The sequence below is a fragment of the Lepidochelys kempii genome, chromosome 5 (genome assembly GCF_965140265.1).
Source record: "Lepidochelys kempii isolate rLepKem1 chromosome 5, rLepKem1.hap2, whole genome shotgun sequence".
NCBI classification, from domain to species: domain Eukaryota; kingdom Metazoa; phylum Chordata; order Testudines; family Cheloniidae; genus Lepidochelys; species Lepidochelys kempii.
The window spans coordinates 81,959,628-81,973,852 of NC_133260.1; the positions used below are offsets into that span (position 1 = coordinate 81,959,628).

The following is a 14,225-nucleotide window of genomic DNA, read 5'->3' on the forward strand; positions in this document are numbered from 1 at the left end:
AACTCTTTTTACCATTACAGCAAGAAAGGAATTTCAAAGATGAATGAAACTTTGCTTGGACACTGCACTTAGTCTTGGCTTGTACAAAGTTGTGTGAAAAATATTTTCTCTTGCTATTTCAGTGTGTTTCTTCATGAAGGATAATTTCCCCCATGAACTATGAAGCTTTTATCAAGATCATGCTGTAGTAACAACTATATATCACAAACTCCAGACAGTTTGTCATCATGTGAATTGCTGTCTGGATAGACCTTTAATGCTATGCAACTCCTATCCCTGGAGTAGCTGTCATTTCAGATTTTTGCCAGTACAAAACTCTGTTTTCTTCATTTAAGAGTGAATGGCAAAATATTAATAAAAATGTAAAAAATTATACCATACATCCCAAATAATTAACAGAACATATGTTTAGACCGAATTCTCCCCTACATATGCTTCCCCCCCTCAAATCACACCAAATAGAAATTCAGAAGTTAAGGCCTCAATGCAGGAACCACTTGGTGAAATTCAATGGCCTATGTATTACAGGTAGTCAAAGAACAGTTGATCACAGTGGTTCCTTCTGGCCTTAACTATCCATCAATTCAGGGCACATAGCAGCTTTCAGGATGTGCTCAGCATATTTCAGCATTACTCCCTAGGGGTCTGAACATGCTTTCACTAAAGTCAATGTTAAACTCCTACTGATTTTAATGGTACAGGATCAGATGCTAAATGAAAAACCTTCAGGAATCTCCACTACAACATGAACACAAAAATATACCCCTATTTTTAGCTAGTAGAGACCAATTCCTGACATCCAAATCCCAACTATGAAGACTCACGTTGGTATCCAGGGCAGGAAAGCTTAGCAACAGTATGAACCCTCCAAATCCTCTCAGCCAGGGATGCAAGGTGGGGAGTTCTGTGCATCTCCCACTATATCCTTCCCTGGATACTTTCCTGTAAATCCTAATTATGCCAGAAAAATTGCTCTATAACCACCTTGCCAGCCAGGACAGAGGCACAAGGAGCTGTTGCACACTCCACTTATGACTTATTCTCGTCTGTAATTGAAATAATTTTGCACAGTAAGCAAACAGAAGTCAGACAGGTTGAGAGGGATCCTGAATACATAGAGCAAGACTGGAGGCAAAAGAGGACTCCTTTGTAGAGGACCCCTTTCTTGTCCTGTGTTCTGGGAATTACTGAAAACATATGTTAGCAGTAAGATTTGTTGCCATTATGAACTGAAGTGTCTCCCCTAATGGGACATGAATCTTTTCACATATAGCTGTCTCTAGTTTTCTCTCTTACACAGTGGCACAGAAATAATGATTAAAACTTAAAAATATTTTTTTCGAACAACATATCTGAAAACAGAATTCTTCTTAGTAGTTGTTATGTCCCATGTTTTGTGTTTCCTTATAAGAACTGATGACATCACGAACCACTAAAATAGAGTGGGAGATACATTCTTTCTGCCTTTTAAAAGTGTGTGAAGCCATCAGCAGTTGAAGGGAAAACACATCCTGCTGAATTCAGTTCTTCACAGATAATTTCAAGTATTTTGATCTATAATGTAAATGCATTTGATATTTAAGTCTGTATATAAATTCTGTTAATGAATTGGGATCTTTACAAAAACCCTCTGCCATTCACATTCAAGAGTGAGTAAAACACACATACAGGACCAAATAATGCTCTCACCTACTTTGGTATAGATGAGAGCAGAATCTGGCCCACAAAGTATGAGGATACATGTACAGTGATCCAACAATCACACTAACATATAGTAAACAAAAAGATCTATTCTTTACTGAGATACATAGCAATTTTGGTCGAAAAGCTTGTTCCTTTAAAACTTACACATTGTCCCAGCACAAAGAATTGTGATTCCAACACTATTTTTCACAAGGACCAATAATACTAACAACATTCTGTGGAGAAAACAATAAAATGCACTCAAAATTAAAATCTCATTTTTAGAGAAATGGGTTTAAAAATGAAATAGGAAAGGATTTAAAAACTAAATATTGGACTGTACAAATTTACACTTACCTATACAATCCCCATTTGCATCTTGCTTGTATCCCATGTTGCACTCACATCGGTAACTGGAAATTGTTGGTATGCAGCGTCCATTTAAGCAGAGATTGGGGTGGTGTTTACATATATCTATTGTCTGATTGAGGATTGCTGAAACAGATTACAGAAGATGAGAAAACTGAATCAGAATGTGAAATAGGCATGCACAACATAATCTGTAATTGTTTTTAACAATTTTTTTAAACAAATCAGTGAGTTTAAGTATTCTTTGAAGTTTAAAAAAAATTATTTCCAAGAACTATTGATAGGACAGTAAGATAGCAAAGACATAAATTAACATTAGAAAAAAATTAAACAAATGGCCTTGGTTATGATACACTGTTTACATCGAATGTGTGATGAGAGAGGAATCATTGGGTTTGGATTTAGGTAATTCATTACTATGACGTTATTACTTATGGTGTATTTATCCTAATATTCCATGCACTGTTTTGTACTGAGTCCCTGATCCTGCAACATTTGCTGAAAGCATTAGTAACTGATTATTATTCATCCTAGGCCTTGGGCCAAAGCAATAAGTTTTGGGGGGAAGGGAAAATTCCACATTTGGAAGAAAAAGGAGGAAAGATTTCCTCTAGCAGTTCGTTTCAAAAGTACTGATAGCTCAGTAGTTTGGAATGCTAGTAATACTGACTGCGATGGATTGGTGAACAGTATGCAAGTAAGTTATTCAAAGCTGCTTGATAAAACAGGTCTACAGTGTATCGCATGGATGTTACTACCATACAGATTTTATATGTACCGGCCACACATGACCGCGTGGTATAAAGGTTTTAGCATCATGAATCTGCAATGACTGCTTTACTCACAAGTTGCAACAAGGGAGATGTGCAGGTCATCCTGAATGAGTGCTTTAATATCACACCATGTAATTATATATTTTGTATATGCTCTACATGTTACAGAAAAACTATATTAGGAATGTTTAAGATAATTTTTAAAGCATTTATTGAATTATTTCTTGTTTCCCTCTCTCTGTAAACTTTTAATCATGCTAAGTCGAATTCTGAGAGGAAGAGAAAAATTAAAACTAATAAATGTAAAACGCCTCCAAAAATAACGTAATGGGTTTTCTATATATAAAAATATAGAACGGGGAGGGGGCTTTAAAAACTGACACCTCAGATCCTTCAGGATCCAGAAGCGAATGTTAGGTTCCCACTGGGAGGCTGGAATTCTCTTTCTTCTGGAATGAAACTTCCTCTTCTACCCCTGCAGGGTAGCAAGATTATAGATTTTATGACTGTGAACAAAATAAAGTTTTTATTTATTAAAAAAAACTGTTTCAAGCCAGACTCACTTTAAGGTCAGAAAGGACCACTGTGATCATCTAGTCTGACCTCCTTCACATTGCAGGCCACAGAACCTCACTCACTCCTGAAATAGAGTCCTAACCTCTGGCTGAGTTACTGACGGCCTCATATCATGGTTTTTAGACTTCAAATTACAGAGAATTCACCATCTACACTAGTTTAAATTAGCAAGTGACCCATGCCCCATGCTGCAGAGGAAGGCAAACCCCCACCAGGGTCTCAGCCAATCTGACCTGGGGGAAAATTCCTTCCCAACCACAAATATGGTGATCAGTTAGACCCCAAGCATGTGGGCAAGACCCACCAGCAGATATCTGGGAAAGAATTCTGCGTAGTAAGTCAGAGCCCTCCCCATCTAGTGTCCCCACTTCCAGTAGTTGGGAATTTGGGGGACTGAAACTGATTCAGGAAAGTGGAATTTGGCGGACAATTTTCTGGCAGGTTTTTTTTTTTTTTTAAATCCTGGGTAGCTGATGCTGCTCATGGGTTTGGAGTCCTAGAATAAGCCCCAGGTAGAGGGAATAGTGGCTAGACTGTAGACGATCCAGAAATGTGAATGATATATGTATCACACCACTGTATAATTTATAACGTGTATATTACTTCAACTTATATTTTTACCAAATGTGTAGATGTAACACTAACAGATCCCAGTTGTCGGCAGGCAGGATCGAACCTAGGGCCTCTGGAGCTAAATGCATGAGCCTCTACTGCATGAGCTAAAAGCCATACTGCTCTTAGCTAAGGCTGTAGAGCTGACTCATTAATCTCTCTCTCTAAGTGGTCTCGGTGCCACTAGATGGGACAGAACACCGCACCCAAAAGGTGTGTGGGTTACATAGACAATGAATGGCTATAGTACAGAAGTTTGAAGTTAAAGCCACTACAGGCATTCAACTTAATGAGGAGCTAATTGAGTAAAAGGTGATCATAACTGTAAACAAAGGGATTGTAAAAGATAGAGGTAGTTACAGTGTATGAAGGACCAATAAGAAAACTAATCTCTGTTACCCAAATAAAGAAAAATTAAACATGTCTGTTTTGTGATCTTTGTTGGGAAAAAAGGGACTTAAACTCTCTAGAAAATCCACCGTCATGAAAGACTATAATTGCATTAGTAAGGATGTGTATTCAAAGAGATGTTCTCATTTCCAGAATAAAGCCTAAGAAACACAAGCAATAAGCAATAAAGGTATAACTCATCAATCAAAAATAGAGGGAAACAACTTAAAAAAAAACCAAAAATAAACAAGGAAACATACTCAGCCCAGTAATGATAGCACCATTTCCAGTGGGACTCTGGCCACCAGTCCCAACACCTGCTCCTCCTACACCAGGGGAGAAGCCATTGCCACCTGGAATGGGAATAAATCCAGTTCCTCCTGGGCCATAGCTATTCCCATTTCCACCAGGAAGGAATCCATTGCCTCCTGGTCCAACAGGTCTGGAACCACCTCCTACAGGACCTCCATCTGTGCAAAGTCTGCGGTATTCATCTACAAAAAAAGAACACAGAGAGAGACATACAGTAAAACAGTCTTGCCTAATTCAGTGTGTAAAGATGATGCTGAACTATAGAACTCTGTATCATAAGAAAAAAATAAAGTACCAACTTCTGGTTTTGGAACTTACTGTCTTCTCTCTTCTACTCTTATGTTTATGAGGCTTTCACAGTCACAACAGGAGTTACTTAATTAATACCATGTACAGTAATATTAGGACATGTTATAATTTACTCCTAGCTCTTTGGTGTAGTTTTGGCAGGGAATGGATAAAAAAGTATGCTAATCCCTGCCCCGCAGATATCTTAGCATGGGTAAAATGAAAACATATTTACGCCACCAATGTGGAAAGTTGCTATGTGAGTGCCAGGCTGAGAGATTAAGTGATATACTCATGTCATGTACATTACCAGTTCAAAGAAACAAGAAACTATAGAAAAAGAGAGCATCTGTTCCTTTACATTGTAATGAACTATGGATCCTCAGACTCATTTTCTCTTTGAGCTTGACCACAAAATCTTCCTCAATTCACAAGAACTACTTCCAATGATAAAAAAGGAGGTTACAGAAACTGGTCCTAAGTAATAATGGACCAGAAAAAATGGTTCACAGATGGAAACATCCATATTGAAAACACAAAAATGAATAATAATGTAACTCCTAACTTTTTTTTAGCTTTGATTTTAAAGTAGTTTAAAATGCTTCCAACAACCTCTGTCATAACTGGAATGGGCAGCAAAAAACACTCACCAGAGCCTCTCACAGGACACATCTCAGGAACAGATCCAATGGCCCAGCATCGACCAGATTCACAACAGCACTGCATTTTGGTAAACCTATTCGGAAGTTCTTGTGCACAGCGACCATTCACCAAGCTGGAGAAACATGTGCCTGTCCTTTGATCTGGACATTAATTAAAAAAAAACACACTAATATGAACTGTCCCTTAGAAATTTGCCCCAATGACTGCAAACACTAGGAGTAATAGCAAAAAAAAGCAATTGAAAAGCTGTATAAAAACAAATTTCAATACATTCAGACAAAGTTTATTAACAACCGGTTTACTGCAATGCCATAATGTTTCAGTGACAGTAATCTTGCGTTAATCCAAAATGTTGCTACCAAACTCATCTTCCACTACTTCCACTTTAGCCATAGGAAACCCCTCAAGTTCCTTCACAGACTCCTCAAGGAAATGACCACATATTTAATCTCTATTAGCCAGAACATTGTACAGGTATCCTGGAATATAGGGAAGAGTAAGAAACCCTGCTTCTCCATACACAAACAAACCTGTGCAGCCTCCCCAGACCTTTGCTCTGGGCATTTAGAATTAAGCAAATATTGTATGGTTGCTGTTCCCTCCCCCAGTATATGGCCAGGAAGTGGGTGGCTCCACAGCCTAACTTGCTGGCCAGGAAGTAGTGATCTGCTACTTTTTGGAGCCTCCAAGGCATGATTTCCTCCCTGTGTTGCTCCTGGGGCAATGCATTTACATGCTGTCCCTTACAAAGGGAGTATTGCAGATGCACAATCTAGCCCAACATAAAGCCTGTGCACACCCTACACCCTTACTTGGCAGGTAGAGCCATTGAACTGGAACTAATAATAGAGTAAGTTTTCAAAACTATGCATCTAAATTACTCGCGCAAAAGATGTGTCAAACCTTCCTTGCTCTACTCACAAAGAAGTTCCACTGACTAACTACAAATGTGCATACATTTTCTAGAACTGGCTTGACACAGGTAATCGTGCATGGAGAAAAACTGCAGCTGTCCGAACAAAAAGAGTAATTGCGCTAAGATTTTTTAAAATGTGGCTCTTGATGTTTCTTTCATGAAGTAATATATGATATAATATGTAGGGACAGAATCTACCACTTTTACTCACAATGAATAGTATCTTATTCTATAAGTAGTCCCACCAAAAGCAATAGGACTATTAGCAAAGAAAAAGTATTGTTCAGTGTGAGTAATGGCAGCAGAAACAGGTTGTGAATTTTTATCAGACTGTTTTCCCAAGTTAAACATAAGCAGGAGCAAAAAATGTGCAGAAGTGATGGAGGATTACAAACACTGACATCAAATCTGAGCTTCATGTAAGCATTACAGTGAGGTAATGTCCAGAGTGTTAATTTTAAGTCTTGACAGTGTCATGTTAAATTCACAGGGCCTTTCTAAATGCCAAGAACTATTATCAAGATATTCTTTGAGTGTTCAGTTGAACTTTAGGGGCTTTATTCAGTTTTCTTTTTTTAAATGTAAAGGCTACAGATTTAGCCTCAAATAAGGTTTTAGAATGTTAGCCAAAAAACAAAACAAACAAAAACCAATACAGCACTATAAAATAGAAAGGTACAAGCTGAAGCAAACAAATATGACATTAAAAATGGCAATTCGTGTTTCTCCTAAAACACGAAATTTATAATTTTAAGAATACCTCATTCCAACTACTTGGTGCAGCAAGTTAAAAAGACTACTCAGTTCCACACTTATAATCATTAAGCACTTAAAAACTATATTGACTGTCTAATCTTGAAGACTAAGGGCTTATGTTGCTTAGTATGAAAGCATAGCTAGAAGTGGAAGTGGGACAAGAAACAGCACAGGGCCTTGGCAGTGATGACCACAGTCTCTGATAGATCTCAGGAGACTGAAAGTTTCATGAACCAAGCCTAATGCAGGGTTGGTGGAACAATTTTTATAGTGGGGGTGCTGGGAGGCATTGAACCAAACTTTAAACCCTGTATAGGATGGAAACCACTTCAAACCAGAGGGTGTAGCAGCACCCATGCCCTCTAGCTGTGTGTGTGGGCACATATGTGCTTGTTCTCCATAACATACCTCTCTACTGCCTGTTCCTAGGGCACAGTCAGGGAAAAAAATATTTTGGAGACAAACTTTACAGGTGAAGCAACTGAGGGACCAGAAGATAAGTGGCTTATCTAAAGTCATATTCTATCAGTAATGGATTTAAGGTCTCCTGAGTCCGCTCAAACAGACCATGTAGCAAGTACAGAAGTACCGAACTCCTAGAAGTACACTTTCCTGTGTGTTTTATTCCTATCCAAGCCAAAGAATTAATATTTCATGCAACAAATTCAACGTCAGCAACTTTCTCATGTAGCGAAGTTTTACTTAGTACACTGCACCTGGCTGTTGAAGTACCATTCAGGCTTCTCTTAAATCTAATTTTAGCAGAAGGCTTTCTTTCACTTAATATGAACTCTAATAATTTAAGAGCCAAATAATTTTTCCAGAGTAAAAAGAATGAGAAAATAAGGACTCTTCTGTTTACTTTATAAGATGTGTTAATAAGTTTTCTTCATGGAGAAAGTGCAGTTGTTGCAGTTGGATATCCTATTTTTCCAAATTAGAACTCAAGCCAGAAGGAAATTTTTACACACACACACACACACACAATATGCAGCTCTCACTGGCTTCATTGGGAATCACGTGTGCTTCTGAAGGTAAAATTTGGACTTCTGTCTTTATTTTTATTGAGTTGAGTGGAAACAATATAAAACAAGAGCATTTATCCTTTAAAAATGCTTGGTTTATTCAGCATATGACATTCCAATGATTATGATACCCTAGTTTCTTCAAAAGCAGTGAACTATTTTACTGCCACAGTCTGAAATACTGATTTGTTGCATTACTGAAGTAATTTGGAAAGTTAAGAAGACCAATAGGAATGGAAAAATAGGTATTTGCATAAAAATAACTTGGTATTTTGATTAAAAATAAATTCTAGAAAATTATGAACCCAAAATTGCTCCAATGGTTTCAAATGTCTATTTTAAATTGACAGAAAAAGGTTAATTCACAGTTATAAGGCTTGTTGTAATAACTGTAAATTTACCCTAATAGTGAAATTGTAAAAAAGTGAGTGGAAGTTCATAAAATATCAGAATATAACAATCAATGTTGATGGGAAAAGGTGCAAAAGGGAGATTGAATTAGTCCAAACAAAAAGGCCTACTGATATAACTCAAGGGCTGAGTTAAGATCGGGTCTGACAAACAAGAGAAGTGTGGTACCAGAAATCAATTAACCAAAACTGGTGTGTAAGAAACTAGGCACAATTGGTGGACAAAATAATAAGGGGGTGGGCTAATCTACCCAGCACTTGTTTTTGAGATCCTTAAGAAAGAGACTTTGGGATGAAAATAAGAAGGGATGAATGTCAATGGAGTACAAGTGCAACACTTGCTGACTAAAACAAGGGGAAGGAGCAAGCTCAACCATCATGGCTGCCCCACTGTCTTCTGGGACCCCAGCATCTATTGTAACACTGCCAGATCGTTTTTGTCTTAATCTTGAAATATGTCCTGACTAGACAGGCCAAAAGAGGGACCCAGATGACACTGCCACTTCCACCAGCTTCAGCTGGGGTGTAAGACTTTTTCCTCACACACACATCCTGTGTATGCTTCTTCCTTCCTCACCTTATTTCTTGTCTTTTCTATCAGTCTACTTTTTCCTTCTAACAAAAATCCAGCTAAACTGGTCAAGACTGTATATTTTGCAAGACTATAAGCCTGCAACACAAGAGGCAGAAAAGAACAGCGCACAATGCTTGTACAAATTTGCCTTGCCTCAGAGTGGCTAATACGACAGCATGTTATGCCTGGGCTTTTCCAAAAGCAAGATTACACGGGAAAGTCAACATCAGAAACAAGCTGCATAGTTTTAATCATTGCTGCTCTTTTCTATCCCCTCTTGTGTGTGTATGTCTTGTTCTGTCTTCTAGGAAATGGGGTTGGGCTTTATTGATAACAGCAACAACAGCTCCAGCCTAGTTCAACTAACCTGTTTGCTTTTCCCCAAGCAGGATAGTTATTACCATCTAAGAGATTGTCAAACAAAGGGTGGGTGGGGAGCACTTCTAAAAACTCTCTCCAGCTAACACCAAAGGGAACAAGGGATGTTTTTAAAATGAAAGCCATACTTAATACTTTATATTTCAAATGCTTTAACTGTTTTTCCCATCTTTTCTGCATCTTTAATAAAAGATCAAAAGGATTTTTAATGATGTATTTGCCAGCACAGCAAAGGCTCTGTTTAAGTACTAAGCAGGCTGATGTCTCTGTATATCAAAGCCCAAACCTTGTCTAATGTTGTTTAATACAGGACAGTGACCGAGTCATCCTTTAACTCTTTAGGACCACTGATTCCGCCTAAATTAATAGAATGGGCTGCCATTCTGCCCTTCACTTATTTTGCACCTAGATACTGCAAGCAAATTATGCCCCAATCCTGCAAACACTTGAGTGTGTGAGAAACTTTACCATCATTGGACAACTCAACACAAAGTTATGCACATACTTACGTGTTTGCTGGATCTGAGCCTGAAAATGTAACATCTACTCTACTTCTTAGTGTCACAACTACCTCAAGAAATTACACTGTAAGTGACACATGATGGTAGGTTAACAGCTAATGGTTTATTGCACAGGGTAAAGGATATTTTCAGCCAAGTCAACATTACATTTAAAACCATACGCTTGGCATACATGCAGCTGTAAAACAAACATAGTGAAAAGATCCATGACACATACTACCACATCTAAAAACAAACACATATTTTAAAAAGGACAGAAACAGATTTTTGAAAAGTCAGATCCAAAGAGCTCTAACCTAATGACATTTGATCTTTGTTTTATTCTTACAAATGGAAAAAGGCCACTCAAGCCAAATGAAATAGCAATTCATTTCATTTCCTGTAGACGTCTTCTAAGTTTATATGAGTGCACTTCTAATGCTGGCATTCAGAAGGTAAAGTACGCCTATGCAAGGCAGACTTTGAAATATTAAGCAAGGATTCAAGCTTGCTCCTTTGAAACCAAGGTGAGTTTTGCCTTTGACTTCATCAGAAGCAGAGTTAAGCAATGAGTGTGATTCTAATTTCTCATGTCTGTCCACACAACTGTGGCTTATTATTTCCTAGCTAAGAGTCAAATCCTGCTCCCAGCTGCAGATGCACAGAACTGTAAAAAACCCAAAACATATTTCTACTGTATTGGTTGAGGGTCCTGGGCCATAAGAGAGCCATGCAGAGTCTCCAACTCTGCAGCTGGTGCCCTGCAGTGGCACTCTAAACAGGACTGTGAATACTGTGAACAGACTTAGGTTTTGTGGCAGAAAAGCCAGCGTGCCTGTGTACAGTGTGGATCCCCTAGCAAAAGTTCCCATTAGAGGAGAGCTTCAGCCAATAGCCCCACCTCCTGCTTCTAAGCTACAGTAGTGGCCAGTAGTGGCTTGAGAATGCCGTAAGATCCCACAGAAGGATGTACTTACCAATGCAGCGGGATCCATCTGTAGATGCGACATAGCCACGTGGACAAATGCAGAAATAACTTCCCACAGTGTTAGAACATTCGCCACCTTCGCAGATCCCTGGAATGATGCTGCACTCATCAATATCTATTCGAAGAAGAAGAAGCAGGTGATTAACATAATACTTGCATATAATGCTTTTCATAGAAGAGATTTTTTTTAAAAAATGAAGGGCATTACATTCAGTTAGAATGCAGCTCAGATTTAATAACGTACTGCAATAGTACAAAAATTGTGGTCGATGGAGCACTTGTGGTTTGCAGTGCACTAACAGGTCATCTGTTTAAAGCTGGCTGATCACACAGTGCCAGCTTTCCTTGTATGTTCCAGTTCTGTGCCACCCTAAATCCTAAAGTAGGTTAAAGCAGTCTGGACGCTGCTCTAACTCACATCAGCTGGCTGTGATCACTTTGGGACCATAAAACAGCTGAGCATAGTGGAGATGCAGCACCATTCAGCCCTACTCCAAATATTCCCCCTGCTCTAGGGCTGAACATGGGAAGGCAGAATAGGGGTCAAGTATGATGGCTCTGCACCTGCTAAGAGCTCCCCATTCTGTGAGAATTCTCAGCTAGCCAAATCCAGCTGCACTCCTGATGCTTTGCAAGCCTCAAGTAGTTCAAAGAAACTGTACTGTAATCTTCAGAAGAGTGGACTCAATCTTTGTACATCCTTTCATAGAACTAATCTTTGGTTATGCAAACAGTCCCATTGAAAGCAGTGGTCGCATCGCATGTGAACTGACCTATCACCAAGTTAATGGAGCAAGTTTTCAACAGAGCAAAGCTTGTGGAGTGATGTGGTGCTGGATATCAGAATTGAGAGCATTTGCTAAGGGCTAAACACACACTTGTGTTTTCAATGCTCCCCAGGTTGGCGCCCACACATGGGGGGGAGGAGACAGTCTGACTGTAATGCTGAGAGGTGAGCAGCAGAGAGGAGTAGGCTGGGATGGAAGAACTACTATGTGATCAGGTAAGTAAAGACTGCATCATAATGCATAGGTACAAGGGGGCAGTTTCAAGTATCAAGTATTTCCTAAGTTTTGAGTGCTTCATTTTGCAACCTTAACATTTTTTTAAGATAGGCATTTTGGTGGTAATGGTTTTGTTTTTTGTTGTTTTGTAATTCTAGTTCCACACTGATTTTTTTTTTTATGGTGACCTCTGTTATTGGAGTTCTGAGTAACTCTCTTAAATGTAACCTGCAGCCAAATTAAAATTGCCATGTTTCAGGTTTTGTAATAAACTTGAAACCTGGCTCACATTAAACCTGGGATGAATTCTGAGCAAGCTTGGGCCAAGTTTCCAACAAACTTGGGCTGACTTATGTTTTCCAGTTGAAAGCATATGAAACTCTGTGGCTTTTGCACCACCCAAAGCCTGGAAAACGTTGGTGTTTTTGGCTCAGTCTGCATTTAAGTTCTTGGTTGCAAAGTGACATTAAGAGAGTTTTACCCCATAAAACAAACCCCAAAAAAACAAACTTTTGGGCCCAGATCATTTCTCATAAAGTATGCGGAAGAAGCTATGAAGAAAGAACTCTCAAAGAGGATCAATTTGCAGAGGTCCCCCATACAGTCCCTTCAGGACTTGGGATTTTCACTCCCACTAAAGAAAGTCATGAGACCCAGCCCCAAACCTGGAAGAGCTCCAGGGATCATCCATATTGCTCTGCACTGGCTCTGACCCATGCAGTACCTCTGGTTCCTTAGTCATGGCTGCACCGGTAGATGGGGGAAGGGGAGTAACGTGGAAAAAACTAGCCCTGTGCTGTGTTGTCTCTTCTACGGAAACACAACTGGGGGCCCAATGAGTGTACAATGTGCATCTCATCTCCCCCACTCTATCCAGTCCTCAACCTTGCCACTGTGGAGACTCCAGACGAATGAAGAGTGCCCATGGGATTAAGGAAGTGTGGGGACAAAGTCACGGGGATGACAGCACACTAGGTGGAGACGCAAAGGAATCCTCCATGCATGAATGTGGATCTAGAGCAATGGTTCTCAACTAGGGGTATGTATACCTCTGGGGTATATAGAGGTCTTACAGGGGGTACATCAATTCATCTAGATATTTGCATAGTTTTACAACAGGCTACATAAAAAGCACTAGCAAAGTCAGTACGAACTAAAATTTCATTCAGATGACTTGTTTATACTGCTCTGTGTACTACACACTGAAATGTAAGTACAATATTTATATTCCAATCCATTTATTTTATAATTATATGGTAAAAATTAGAAAGTAAACAATTTTTCGGTAACAACGTGCTATGACACTTTTGTATTTTTATGTCTGATTTTGTTACCAAGTAGTTTTTAAGTGAGATGAAACTTGGGGGGTACACAAGACAAATCAGACTCCTGAAAGGGATACAGTAATCTGGAAAGGTTGAGAGCCACTGATCTGGAGGGTACAATCTCATACTGTACCTGGAAAGAAAAATGCACAGCCTTACTATGGTTGTACTGTGAAGGAACCAATAAAAAACATGGTGAAACATGTTCACTGTAAAATTTTCAGGGGATTTTTAGGTACTTTTTTTGTACAAGGGACATCTCCTTACAGCTATCATTGCTCTACCACCAAAGCATCCACATAGTTTATATCTTAGAGGATCATATGACCTTTATTGCATTTTTACACTATGAATATTAACCAGAGGAAGTGAAAAATTATAATCTTTTCAACTAGGCTATTTAAAATATTGCTTTAAAGGACTCACCATAGTTTCGAATGATAAATTTACTGAACACACTTACTTGCCTTCCTTACTTGTGGTGATTATTCCCCACATTCTAAATATCAGATTTTAAAAAAATTCACTACTCCACAACTGAGAAAAAACTATTATAAATATATCCAGTATTTCACAACCGAGAAACAAACACAGCCTTGTGCTTTACTGCTTTTCTCTATGGAACTCTGCAGGGCAGACTGGGGAACAATCTCCCTATTCCTCCCATAGCTCAGTGGCTGACC

At 38.9% G+C, this 14,225-nt stretch overlaps 1 protein-coding gene across 1 annotated transcript in view; it reads right to left on the reverse strand.

Annotated features, from left to right (window-relative positions):
- Positions 1-14,225, reverse strand: part of FBN2 (fibrillin 2) — a 254,203-nt gene that overhangs the window by 156,890 nt on the left and 83,088 nt on the right. The window contains exons 8-11 of the mRNA XM_073344871.1: positions 11,203-11,328; positions 5,654-5,806; positions 4,664-4,897; positions 2,041-2,178 (exon numbers count right to left, since the gene is read on the reverse strand). Coding sequence (XP_073200972.1) covers positions 2,041-2,178; positions 4,664-4,897; positions 5,654-5,806; positions 11,203-11,328 — 651 coding nt within the window. The remainder of the gene's footprint in view (positions 1-2,040; positions 2,179-4,663; positions 4,898-5,653; positions 5,807-11,202; positions 11,329-14,225) is intronic.